The sequence below is a fragment of the Numenius arquata genome, chromosome W, assembly GCF_964106895.1.
Source record: "Numenius arquata chromosome W, bNumArq3.hap1.1, whole genome shotgun sequence".
In the NCBI taxonomy this organism is placed as follows: Eukaryota; Metazoa; Chordata; class Aves; order Charadriiformes; family Scolopacidae; genus Numenius; species Numenius arquata.
The window spans coordinates 3586863-3600653 of NC_133615.1; the positions used below are offsets into that span (position 1 = coordinate 3586863).

General features: G+C 49.1%; 1 protein-coding gene across 4 annotated transcripts in view; it reads right to left on the reverse strand.

Annotated features, from left to right (window-relative positions):
- The window catches only part of LOC141476617 (CBP80/20-dependent translation initiation factor-like), a 135608-nt gene that overhangs the window by 41671 nt on the left and 80146 nt on the right, over positions 1–13791 (reverse strand). For 3 of the 4 annotated variants that reach the window (XM_074165385.1, XM_074165387.1, XM_074165386.1), the window contains 2 exons: positions 4234–4675; positions 1711–2040 (listed from right to left, as the gene is read on the reverse strand). In XM_074165385.1, the coding sequence (XP_074021486.1) occupies positions 1711–2040; positions 4234–4675 (772 nt within the window). The remainder of the gene's footprint in view (positions 1–1710; positions 2041–4233; positions 4676–13791) is intronic. The other variant, XM_074165388.1, reaches the window with a different exon arrangement.

Here is a 13791-nt window from a genome sequence, read left to right on the forward strand (position 1 = left end):
CCCTGCAGTGCTGCCTCCAGCTCTGGGGCCACCAACAGCAGAAGGACATGGACCTGTTGGAATGGGGCCAGAGGAGGCTACGTAGATGTTCCGAGGGCTGGAGCCCCTCTGCTGTGAGGACAGGCTGAGAGAGTTGGGGGGGTTCAGCCTGGAGAAGAGGAGGCTCCAGGGAGACCTTAGAGCCCCTTCCAGTCCCTAAAGGGGCTCCAGGAAAGCTGGGGAGGGACTCTTGATCAGGGAGGGGAGCACTAGGACGAGGGGGAAGGGTTTGACACTGAAGGAGGGGAGATTGAGATGAGATCTGGGGAAGAACTTCTTTGCTTGTGAGGGTGGTGAGAGCCTGGCCCAGGTTGCCCCGAGAAGCTGTGGCTGCCCCATCCCTGGAGGGGTTCAAGGCCAGGCTGGATGGGGCTTTGAGCAACCTGGTCTGGTGGGAGGTGTCCCTGACTGTAGCAGGGGCGTTGGAAAAAGATGATCTTCAAGGTCCCTTCCAACCTGATTTTATCACTGATTCTGTGATACAATGACTTTGCAGGGGAGTAGAGAAGGAGCGGGCACAGGGAGAGGTGCTGGGTTTGATACAAACCCAGAGCAATGAGAGAAGCAAAACCGGACCAGTGACTTTGCAGAATTATCTTATGGTATGTTAAATATTGATTTACATTATTTTATTTTTCCTTAATTTATATTATTTATTTTTCCCTTCTTGCTGTGTTGCCTGAAAGTCAACCCAGCCCACACGAGGTACCGGCAGCCAGAACCAGCATTCAAGGGATGATCCCCAGCAAGAAGGGCAAGAAGACGTGTCAAAACCTGGAGCGACCCCGTGCACTAAATGTGTGGAGAACAGAGAAATGAAAGGAGAGCTTTGTACGTGTCGCAGATGATATGTGTGGGTGAAGGAATGGCCAAACGGAATCACATATTAAATTAAAGATGGAAATTCATGGTTTCAGCCTTAAATGTCCCATCTCCAGAGAGGTAGAAAGATGTAGGTCCATGTGACACCCTCCCCAGAAAGCAGCTCCCTTTTTGATGGTGGCACTACAGTAAAACACACTGTCCCCCAGCAGATCATGGGCAGTTGAGGACAGTCCCGTTTCCCGATCATCCATTGTTAGCATGGACCATTTATCAGAGCCACTGCTTTTATCTCCCCCCCCCCGAATCTGCTGTTGCTGACAGTTTTGGAGCAGAACAATCAACCAGTGCTGAGTAATTACCCGGAATAATTAGCAAATACAGAAATTATTTGTTTGGGTTGCAATCAGAAACCAGGAGCGAGCCCTTCAGCCAGGTTACACAACCAACAGCCTACTCAGGGACCATGACTTGACCTGATGGAGACGGACTTCAGCCGAAAGACCTTCCACTCTGAGACCCTCCATGTCCACTTCTCTTCATGCCATGGGGATGCTGCCACAAGCAACCCACCTATTTCACAGATGGGCCCTGGTGTGAGATACCATAATTCCACATACAGCTCAAGAAATGGGACTGAAGAGCAACTTGACAATGCCCCCAGTGCCACGTTATCTATGGTAACCACTAAAGATGTGCACAGACAAAATTAGCAGGTACATTTCTCTTGTCCTCTCATCAACCGGCTTCAAAATGAACTTGGTAACAGCTCAGCTCCTGACCAAATGCATGGTAAGATCAGGTGGGGTGAAGCTGCAGGCATCTACCCAACTAATTTTATCTCATTACCTGCAACATGTTGAGGAGCAGACTCCGGAATTTGGTTCCTTCCACCATGAAAAGGGCCATTTTGTCACAGAGCTTGGCTGCCGTGGAAGCAAAGCTGCGGTCCGTCACCGCTTTCTGGTAGATGGTCTTGACTATCTCCCCCAGCATCTCCTCAGAGTTGGTAGAGTTCTGGGCTTCCTCCATGAAGGTGGTGAGCTTGGAGTCAACGTCACTGCTGTTGTTCCTCATGCTGTTGAGGATTTCAATTAATTTGTCCATTTTGTTCTTTTCGGGATTGGTGGTTTCCACCGTGACTTCGTCCTGGTCCGTGAAAAGGGAAAGACAAGGCATCTGTTACACAAGGAAAAAACAGATATATCAGCCCTTGTCCTTCCACAAACAGCAAAGGGGGAAGGGGATTGGGGAGACATATAAACAGACAGAGAAAAATCAAAGCATCATTTAAAGCACTGAAACCCACAAGTGAATGAGTCCCGCCCCAGAAATGTTCTCTTTCTCCAGTTCCCACAGTACTTAATCCCAGAGTCCTCCTCCTCGGCTCAAGGAGAAGACGTCCTTGATGGTCCTTAGCCGGGATGCCAAGGTCAGACCACTCTCGACTGCCTTTGGCATCTTGGACAGGGTTCTGTCTGCACCATGGTGACAGTGGACATTTTTTCGTCTCTATTTTGAAAGTGCACTGATGTTTGCGAAAATATCTACTTTTTAAATACATATTTAACATTCTAAATTGAGATCAAAGGTGTCACATGATCCCGCCATTAGAAAAACTTTAACTTTTCCACCTCTTGACTGTGACACTTCTTGCTTCACCTCACTACCCTGGAATTTATTGCTTCTTTTCAATATTTAATTATGCATTTGTCCTTTTCCCCCAGCGTACAGCATGCAACCTGCTTATTATGGTCTGCTCCTTTCCCTTCTCCTAGTTCAATCTTAAAATGTTCTATACAATACAAACCTGTAACAATTTTTTTGGACAACCCCAATGCCAGTTGGAATTGTCCAAAACACCGATCAGGAGACCGGTTGCGTTGACTACACCCGCCCAAGAGTGGGTGCTTATGTGATGTGTTTCTTATAAGACTATAAATTCACAGGGCCGGCGTTAAAATGAATACTCTGAAAGTCTCTGCGATACTCCCATTGCTTTAAAGAACATAAAAATAACTTACAAAATCTTTTCCTCCCCCTCATGCCACACACATAAATAGTAAGTGCACATGCATCCAAAGGTATACATTTCTAACATGCACTCCCATGGAATTGTATATGTTCAGGTTATTTTTGCTCTGTATTTTGGAAATCTCATTGGAGATACCCCCACGGGCGCATTTTCCAGTCTGACAGAAGAATCTCCAGAGAAAGGATCTGAGTTTCACAGGGGGCAAATGCAGATATCATCTCCGAATTCCTCACAAATCTGCGGCTGAATATTGTTTCCAAAAAGGATTTCTCCTCCGTCACTTGCATGTAATAGTTTTGTTATTGTTGGGTTGTTGGAAGGAAGGGGGAGAGATAAGGGCGTTTCGATTCATTGCTGAGATAAATGGATATCAACTTTTAAGTAGCTGACTCGGACTATTCAGCACTCAAAAGTCAAAGCTCTATAATTGTGGAGACAAATTGCCTTTTTTAGGCCTCCTTGAAAAGCAGATGAGCTCTGCAGACCAGGAGGAAGTCAGTTTGGATCCACTGTTGGAGAAGGAGCACCCGCGTTGCAGCTCACGTGTTCACCAGCCTTCCCCAAGGGTCTTTTTATGGGTAGGGGGAGAGTTCCCAGTCCTTTTTGGAGAAGGACATGGACCTGTTGGAATGGGTCCAGCAGAGGGCCACGAAAATGATCAGAGGGCTGGAGCACCTCTCCTGTGAGGACAGGCTGAGAGAGTTGGGGTTGTTCAGCCTGGAGAAGAGAAGGCTCCGTGGAGACCTTATAATGGCTTTCCAGTCCCTAAAGGGGGCCTGCAGGAGAGATGGGGAGGGACTCCTGATCAGGGAGGGAGGAGAGCCATTGGACGAGGGGGAATGGTTTTAAACTGAAAGATGGGAGATTGAGAAGAGATACTAGAAAGAAATTGTTTACTGTGAGGGTGGTGAGACACTGGCCAAGGTTGCCCAGAGAAGTTGTGAATGCCCCATCCCTGGAGGGGTTCAAGTCCAGGTAGGATGGGGCTTTGAGCAACCTAGACTAGTGGGAGGTGTCCCTGCCCATGACAGAGGGGTTTGAACTCGATGATCTTTAAGGTCCCTTCCAACTCTAACCATTCTATGATTCTATGAACTCAAGATAGTAGCAACTTCAACCAAGAAGTCAAGCTAAGAACCTTAGTGATGTGTCGGATAAAAGGCCTCCTGAAGAAGCACAAAGACACTTCAAGAGAAGTGTTGACACTGGGAGACTAAGGTAAGTTGGGTGCCTTCATGGAAAGGTCCCTTGAGCCCACCCTACCCTTTGTATGGAGAATGGCCAACAGCCAGACTCTTGGAAAAAGGGAAACTCAACATTTCCCTAAGAAATAATACCTTCTCTTTTAGTCTCCTCCGCAGCCTGTCTTTGGAAGACTGAAGCAAATTGATCTTGGGTCTTTCCCCAATGCGCTCATGAATACTGTCTTTCCGCTTGGTCTCTGGCTCCTGGATGTACTGCTGAGACTGTTTCTCCACAGCCTCTGGGCCTCGGTGCGTCTCCACAGGAATATGCACCGTGCAGACAGAGGTGTCCTCGATTTTCAAATTCTCAGTCTCTTTGGCGTTTCTGTGCGTTTCTTTGTCGTTAGGTGAGTGTTTCTGGTTGTGGTGCCATCTCCGGTTTTGGCTGTAGCCGTGGTGGCCCGTCCTGCCTGAGGAGTGAGGGGCCTGGCCTCCTTGGTAGAGTTTCTGGTGGTCCCTGTTGTGCTTGGTGCCACCTTGCTGATGATCTGCGTGCTGTTGAGGCTTGTTCCCACCGGGAAGTCTCTGCTGTCTCCTGGAAAGTCAAAGGAAGTTGTTAGTACACCCTTTCCTGCATGGTCCTGTTTGGTCAACACATGTCCCACCAAAGACCCTGGCCCTTGGTGGGTGAGCTCTGTGGGTCTCCCTATCATAAAAGGGGAGCCCATTTCTTGGTATCTAACACAACCTAGTACCAAATCATGCCTCAACCTCTTTTGATAACAGGCATATTCCAGCTGAAAGTTTTCATGAATGGTTAGACAACGTGTCTTTGGTTCCCAGGAAAATCTCTCCCAGGTTTCTGTGTTGCTTCCACGTTAAACCAGGGAAGACCTGGCTAGTGCCAGCAATGAGAAGTCACGCAGGCAAGAAATATCAGGAGATACTTTTCCCTTAAGATCTAAAGAACTCCTAATATACCTGGCCTGCAGCACTGCTTGCTCCTCTTACTTGTCACCTCTGCTGTACCAACACGGCATTGGTTTCCAGATCACCATTTTAAGTGTACTGGGAATTTCTAAGAGAGCAAAAAAAGCTAAAAAGCAAATTACCAAGTAAAAGAGGTGCCCACACCAAATGGTTTTGTTTGGCCTTTCTTTATGCGTGTCCTTCATCATTGCTACACTGGAATAGGACAAGTACATGGATGAAGAAGCTGAGGACCACATGTGGCTCAGGTAGCCCAGGGAGCCAAGACCATTACCTCCGCATAGGAGGCTGGGTGAATATGGCTCGAAGTGGGTAACATGGAAATTCCACAGGCACAAAGAGGAGGAATTGCCCACAAATGGTTTGCTCAAGATACTACAGCGGCTCAAAAGGGGTGAGGAAGCCCCTGTGTGCTGGTCGTAACCGGTAGGTGAGATGGCAGGTCCCCAAAAAACAATAGTTGAATGGAAGAAATCGTAGAATGGTTTGGGTTGGAAGGGACCTTAAGGACCATCCAGTTCCGATCCCCCTGTGATGGGCAGGGACACCTCCCACCACACCAGGTTGATCAAAGCCCCATCCAACCTGGCCTTGAACCCCTCCAGGGACGGGGCAGCCACAGCTTCTCTGGGCAACCTGGGCCAGGGTCTCACCACACTCACAGCAAAGACGTTCTTCCCCAGATCTCATCTCAATCTCCCCTCTTGCAGTTTAAAACCGTTCCCCCTCGTCCTAGTGCTCCCCTCCCTGATCAAGAGTCCCTCCCCAGCTTTCCTGGGGCCCCTTTAAGGGACTGGAAAGGGCTCTAAGGTCTCCCCGGAGCCTTCTCTTCTCATTATTGAGGATGCAGTTAAGATGGAGATGGAGATCCATCCATGGAGATGGTCTCCATTAAGATGGAGATGGGCTCCCTTCACCTGGGACGGCGCAGGGTCAGCGGCAGCTCCCTGTATGTTTGCTGCCTCTTTAACACTCAGTATTGGCTCTGAGAGCACAGGGCTCCTTACAGGCTTCCTTAACTCCCAGCTCCTTACAAGGCTGCTGGGAGCAGCGCTGGAGGCTCGCAAGGGACATGTCCTCATCATTGTCCCCTGAAACAGGGAAACAACCGTGAGTGCTGCGGTGACCACACCAGTCTGCACCCACTATAATCCCCCTGCTCAGCTTCATCCCTTACCCCAAACCCCCTCTTCCATTTGGATAAAGAGCAGCGTTTATTTAAAACCCGTCGCGTAGCAATTAATTTTATTTTCATCATCTCCACCGCTCGGCTGAAACACATTCAGACGAAGGAAGTGGCCATTCACAAATCCATTTCAATGGTCAGCGGCTAAACAGTCTCCAGCCTCGCCTGCCAAAGCCATCTGCCCATCAAATCTGTGTTCCTTGGCATCCCCAGGAGTTAAAACCTATTTTCCGAGGCCAACTGGCTCTTAACCATAAAGAACGAGGGCTCGTGTTTGGCCAACGCGGGACCAAGAGGCTTGTTCGTGGTGGCAGTGGAAGGAATTTGTGTTTAGTCTCAGACCACTGGATCCGGTTTTCTGAGATATTCAACATGCTTTTTTGGTTTTGTTTTTTTTTTATTTATTTTTTTACAAGCTGAGTGGCGGGGAATTAAAAAAAAAAATATATATATAAGGAGATGGGGGAAGCTTTCCCGTTTGCTGGAGCTTACGAGCATTTTATGAGGACGGATTCTCCTCATCAAGTTTTCCTGGCATTTCTTTTGTTTCCTCTCAGTAACGCAATCACACAAACCGCTTTGTAAAGAGCGACGCTTATTAAAAGGGGCATGTCAAAATAAAAGTTAGTTAAAACCTTTATCTAAGCACTGAGCCCTTACACTCTTCAGGTTTTGCTGATATAATTCCGCGTTTGCTTTCTGTGGTTTTCCTCTTCTCTCCTCACAGGCACCCGGATTTAACCGTTTGGATGCAATTTCAGCCTTGGGTTTATAAGCCCAGAGAGGCTGCTACTTTATTTAAGTGGCAAAGATGGCACAGAAACGGGAAAAGCTGCAAAGAGACACAGCTTTAATTTAAGCAGGGGGAAGGCAAACCGCCTGGAAATGAGCTGGGAACCAACCTCCTGCAAGGTTTCCTGCAAAAAATTTTCCTGCAAAAAATTCCTGCGGGAATTCCTGCAAGAAACGCAGGCAGGGACGTGGTTTGTTTTTTTTTTTTTCCTAAAGATCATGATGATATTATAAACCAAACTGTTTCTGTTTGAAAGAATAACAATATATATATTAATTAATTATTAATACTAATTAATATTAATTATTAATATATATTAATATAATAATAATAATAATAATAAAGGTTTACGATTAAAAAAAACAAACCACTTAAACCAACGTGGAATGTGTAAGATGGTACAAGTACCTAAAGGGTGGGTTGAAGGATGATGGAGCTGGACTCTTTTCAGTGGTTGCCAGCGATAGGACATGGGGCAACGGGCACAAGCTGGAACATAGGAAGTTCCATTTAAATATGAGGAGAAACTTCTTTCCGGTGAGGGTGCCAGAGCCCTGGAACAGGCTGCCCAGGGAGGTCGTGGAGTCCCCTTCTCTGGAGATCTTCAAGACCTGCCTTGATGCAGTCCTGAGTGATGTGCTCTGGGCAACCCTGCTTCAGCAGGGGAGTTGGACTAGATGATCTCTAGAGGTCCCTTCCAATTCTGACAATTCCGTGATTCCGTGATTCTGTTGGGTTTGGGGTTGTTGCAATAAGAGGGGGGGAGAGGACGGGCAGCTCTGTCCCCATAAAGGACAGCGAAAAGGCACCGTCCCCATGGCAAGGGACAGAGCAAACACAAAGCGAAGCTCTGCAAGTCACTGACCACAGGATAGAAAACAAGAAAAAAAGGCAAGAAATAAAAGGCAAAGGAAGGAGAATGGCAAACAAGAAGCAACGTCCGTGACTTGGCAGAAGGCAGGGGTCTAGAGGAGCATCCAGCATTCAGGCAAAGACTTGTTGTGGGCTTTTATCTTCCCAACACCCCAGCGAAGAAGAAAAGCCAAGAAGAAATAGGACTCTGCAGCGAAGAAGAGCAAAAGCTGGGAGAACAGAGCCCAGATCTTAAAACTTTTTTCACTGCATCACAAAGCCAGGCAGATTGGGATGTCCTCTCCCTGAGGAGAAGGACTTGGGGGTGTTGGTGGATGAGAAGCTCAACACGCTCCAGCAGCGTGCGCTGGCAGCCCAGAAAGCCCCCCACATCCTGAGCTGCATCCAGGGAGGGGAATCTGCCCCTCTGCTCTGCTCTGGGGAGACACCCCTGCAATGCTGCCTCCAGCTCTGGGGCCACCAACAGCAGAAGGACACGGACCTGTTGGAACGGGTCCAGAGGAGGCCACGGAGATGCTCCGAGGGCTGGAGCCCCTCTGCTGTGAGGACAGGCTGAGAGAGTTGGGGGGGTTCAGCCTGGAGAAGAGAAGGCTCCAGCGAGAACTTAGAGCCCCTTCCAGTCCCTCAAGGGGCTCCAGGAAAGCTGGGGAGGGACTCTTGATCAGGGAGGGGAGCACTAGGACGAGGGGGAACAGTTTTAAACTGAAAGAGGGGAGATTGAGATGAGATGTGGGGAAGAACTTCTTTGCTGTGAGGGTGGTGAGAGCCTGGCCCAGGTTGCCCAGAGAAGCTGTGGCTGCCCCATCCCTGGAGGTGTTCAAGGCCAGGCTGGAGAGGGCTTTGATCAACCTGGTCTGGTGGGAGGTGTCCCTGTCCAGGTCAGGGGGTCAGAACTGGATGGTCTTTAAGGTTCCTTCCTTCCAACCCAAACCATTCTATGATTCTCTGTCCCATCCTTGCTCTCAGGTGTGACTGAGATGCTGGGGATATGAAGAGCCCCAGGAAGGGGCAAGATGGGGACCAGGTCACCCCACTGCTCACACCCACTGTGGGTTGAGTTGATAGAAACAACCTTGTGCTTGCTCAAGGGCAGGAGAGCCGGGATGGTGGCTTGGGGTGACATTGTAGGAACCCAAAGGCACTTCCCAGCCCAGAGTTTTTGGCCTGCGATGCCAAAGGGAGGAACGGCTGAAGCTTGAATCACACAGCGAAATCTTCGAGAAAAGGAAGAATTCATCCCTTGGGGAGACCTCATAGCGGCCTTCCAGTCCCTGAGGGGGGCTACAGGAAGGCTGGGGAGGGTCTGTTTACAAAGGCCTGCAGTGACAGGACGAGGGGCAATGGCTTTAAGTTGGAGAAGGGGAGATTTAGATTGGATATTAGGAAATAGTTATTTACCATGAGGGTGGTGGAACACTGGAACAGGTTGCCCAGGGAGGTGGTTGAGGCCCCTTCCCTTGAGAGATTCAAGGTGAAGCTCGACGAGGCCCTGGGCAACCTGGTCTAGTTGGGGGTGTCCCTGCTGACTGCGGGGAGGTCGGACTAGATGACCTTTGGAGGTCCCTTCCGGCCTGGACCAATCTATGAAGCTATGAATCCCAGATAAATGCCACAGCTACTGGGAAATCCTTCGTCTGTCCCCTGTCCCTGTATGCTCACCCTTTGCTGTAAAGATGTGACACCTTGCAGAGGACCCTAGTTCAGCTACAAGAAAAAGTATCTCGACAGCACAACGGTCTCTTAATTCTTGGCTCCATTTAATGTTCAATAACTATTTTCACTTCAAAGGCCAAATTCTGAATCAGTTCAAAACTCTCCCTGACTTCAGTGGGACATGGGATTTGGCCGTCGGTCAACGTGGAAACTAAAGAGACATTCGGAGTCACAAGGAAACTGCAGAAGCACTAAAAACCAAGGGGAGACAGTTCAGGGTTGGCCAAGCTGGAAATAGGATGGTATCGCTTCTGCTATCGTTTCTCCACCGATTTTTTTTTTTTTTTATTAGTATTATTATTATTTAATTAACTAAACGAGATACCTTTCAACAGAAGTTAGATCTGACAAACGGCTGCCCTGTCGGAGGAGCCTACGTAAACAAATCTAAGGCTTCAGCTGTCTCGGTGATTATCAGCCTACGTGCTCCGAAATATGGGATTCCTGCAAGTTTTTACTACATCGTTTGGTCCCGAGGAAAGGGGCTGGAAGGCACAAGGCTGGGGAAAATAACTCCAGACACGTGGACAGCTGTGGTCTAAAACACAGTTGCTCCGTCCCGTCAGCCCTGCTCATATCCCCCCGAGCGAGATAAGTCCTCTGAAAGCCCCCACCATTTGTCTGGCATGTGGAGAGCCGGAGGACAACGCGGGGTTACATTCTCCTGGTGGTTGTGGGGAGATTTGGTTAGGTAATCCCTGAAAATACCGAGAAGTATGGAGCTACATCTCCAATGGCACTCGAGACATTTACCCCATGGTGCAGAGCATCCATCCGGCCAAACAGACTAAGATCCCATCCGTGGGCTCAGGAACTGAGTGCTCCGGACATCCTGGCTCTTGCTTTTGAAGAACCTTCCTGGACACCACACTTGTCCTCAGTCCCAGGCAACTCTCCCATGGGACAAACCCTCCTGAGCACACTAAGCTCCTCAGAGGGGAGGAATGTGGGTTTTGTCCTGCTTTCACGCAGAGCCTGACACCTGGTGGACATGGCCAGGGCCACCCAGCAATTAACAACTAATATGGACTTGCAGCCACTTGGGCAAGAAGTTGAGAAGAAAGAGCTGTGCCATAGCCAAGGTCAAACAATCTGCATCCCCTTCATCCTTCTGATGCTTGAATGAAAACATTCCTCACTGCATTTTGCTGACAGAGTTTCTCTCCATTCTTTCTTCTGCCCAGGTAGGATCTCATCTCTGTGCCAGGGTCAGCCCCAGGAATATGATGCTAAGTCTCAGGAGTATCCCACAATCAGCTTTGCTATTACTATGCCTGTAATTAATTAGCAATTGTCGTTACAAGGGACAGATTAAGATCTGCTGCAGAAATGGACACTGTGGAACCTTCCACCTCCATGAGGACCACAGATCCCACTGATTCATGGCATCTCCCAAAGCTGGAGGAGCAGAACACCCCCAAAACACACGGTGATGGCAATGGCAAACGGAGGACTGGTGGAGCTGGCTCTATGGGATGAAGGGCCACCTCTCCCCACCATCTTTTTGAAAATCCCACCGTAATTTTTCACTGAGAGGGAGGGAAATTAAATAAAACTCTTAGAGTCACCCCTGAAAGAGGTAAATTCACAGAGATGCACAGCAATGGGGTTCTTCCTTGCTGTACTAGTTACCCGCCCAGGATACTCAGCCTGAAAAGGAAAGCAAAGTCCTCTGGAACATCCCCTGAACCAATCAACTTCTCCAGGCACAGCCTTTCTGAACAAAACATATTCCAGCCGGACCAGTTGCTTCACTTTGCGTGATGCAGCTCCACAAATAACTGGAGTGGAACCCCCGAGCAGGAGCTGCCGGAGGGGTCTGGGCACGGCAGTGGTGCTGTGGTCAAAACCACCCATCACCACTAGCTTTGGGCATCTAAGGGACATTGTGGTCCAAACTGGAGGGCCTCAAGGATCCCAGTTAGGAGCTGGTGGAATTTTACAGCAGCTAACGTGGTCCTGGAGGTCTAATTCTGCTCTGGGAGGTCAATGGGAACATTGCTATTAATATAATGAGGAGGAAGGTCTGAATTTCTATTCTAGAGGCCTGACTTCCCCCCAAAGTATTCTTCACCAAACCTACGTCCATCAAAGGGATCCTGATGTCTTACGTACATGTATAATGACAACTCAGCGTTGCTTCGGTGCAGGGAGCACCACAGCCCAGCCATGGCCGTTTTCTACCCTCGCTACGATTGAGAGTGGGAAACAACCAAATAAGCTTGACGGTTCCACACAATTTAATCAAAAGACCTCAAAGCCCCACAGAGAAGCAACAACCACCAGCTCCGGGGACGAAGAACACAGGACTTGTGTTGTGTTTTCCCTTTGGCTTTCTCTCTCAAACTGGTTTCGCTTGGCTCCAGTTTTTGTTTGCATTTTTTTCAGATGAGAAGGGAACAAGATGTCATGTTCGCTCCTCAAAACAAAAATGAAATTATTCACACTTCTTTTATGCCTTTCCGTTCCTAGGGTTAAAGTCCATCCCGATCACCAGACCCAGCCTGTGCGTCTGGACGGACACAGCATTTTGGAAGTGTAGAAAATCAACCTGTCAAAATGGTGATGATCAGGACCTAAAATCATCTTTGAACAGTTGAGACATAATAGGTCTTACACGTACGCATCCCTGACAACATATAACGAACTCTAGAAGACAAGCACAGCCAACAAAAACAATACTATGAGGGTAGAGATGGTTTTGATGAGGCTCACAGCGTCTGGCTGCTGGGAAAAGCGTTATGAAACCTTCACATGAGCTGCCTACCTGGGAACAAATCCTCTCGTCATCGCCTTGGTCTTGGGATGCAGCCGCTGCAGATAACCCTCCCCTGGGCCTGGACATCATATCTGTCTTTGTTTGCTAGAGATGATTTCGTTTGGCCCTTACAACACAATCGGACTCACTATAAACCAACAGGGTAGCAATGATTTTCATGGTGAAAGTGGTGAAACCCAGGCCCAGGTTGCCCAGAGAGGTGTGAGATGCCCCATCTCTGGAAACATTCAAGATCAGGTTGGACGGGCTCTGACCAACCTGATCTAGTTGAAGATGCCCCTGCTCATCGTAGGGAGGTTGGACTAGATGGCCTTTAATCATAGAATGGTTTGAGTTGGAAGGGACCTTAGATCATTGAGTTCCAACCCCCCTGCCGTGGGCAGGGACACCTCCCACCAGACCAGGTTGATCAAAGCCCCATCCAACCTGGCCTTGAACCCCTCCAGAGATGGGGCAGCCACAGCTTCTCTGGGCAACCTGGGCCAGGGTCTCACCACCCTCACAGCAAAGAAGTTCTTCCCCACATCTCATCTCAATCTCCCCTCTTTCAGTTTAAAACCATTCCCCCTCGTCTATGGCTCCCCTTCCTGATCAAGAGTCCCTCCCCAGCTTTCCTGGAGCCCCTTGAGGGACTGGAAGGGGCTCTAAGGTCTCCCTGGAGCCTCCTCTTCTCCAGGCTGGACACCCCCAACTCTCTCAGCCTGTCCTCACAGCAGAGGGGCTCCAGCCCTCACAGCATCTCCATGGCCTCCTCTGGACCCGCTCCAACAGGTCCATGTCCTTCTTATGTTGGGGACTCGACGGTTCCCAGCATAAAGGTCCCCAACTTTAAAGGTCCCTTCCAACCTAAACCATTCTATGATTCAATGATTGAAGGGCTTCACACAGAGACACCCAAGGTGCTCACGCAGTAACCCATCCAAAAAAGGGGTGTAGTATTGACACAAAGCATGGTTCACCATGGGATGCACTACCTTCTCCTATGGGATGCTGGGTGATTTGGCCTTCCCAAACACAGCAACGGGCCTGATTTCTCCCTGTGCCTTCCTGCAGCATCACTTCACACCATCGGTGTCCACTACTTCCCACGCCACAGTGATGGACACTCACAGGACCATCAGATGAGCGCCCAGTCTGCAGGCAGGAGCAGAGACAGTGCTGCTGGGCTGAAAGGACACGGCACAAAGTCCATCAGCACAGACTAAGCGAAGCATTGAAGAGCAAACGTCTCCTGCCGAAGTCCAACGAAAGTCCTCACACACTGCAACGCCTGGCCGCACAGGCTGCCTGAGTCAGCTTATTTTCTTCTAAGCTTCATGGAAATGAATCTTCAGGAGGAATTTAAGTAGCTGTTTTGCAACACCAGCTTGGGAAAGA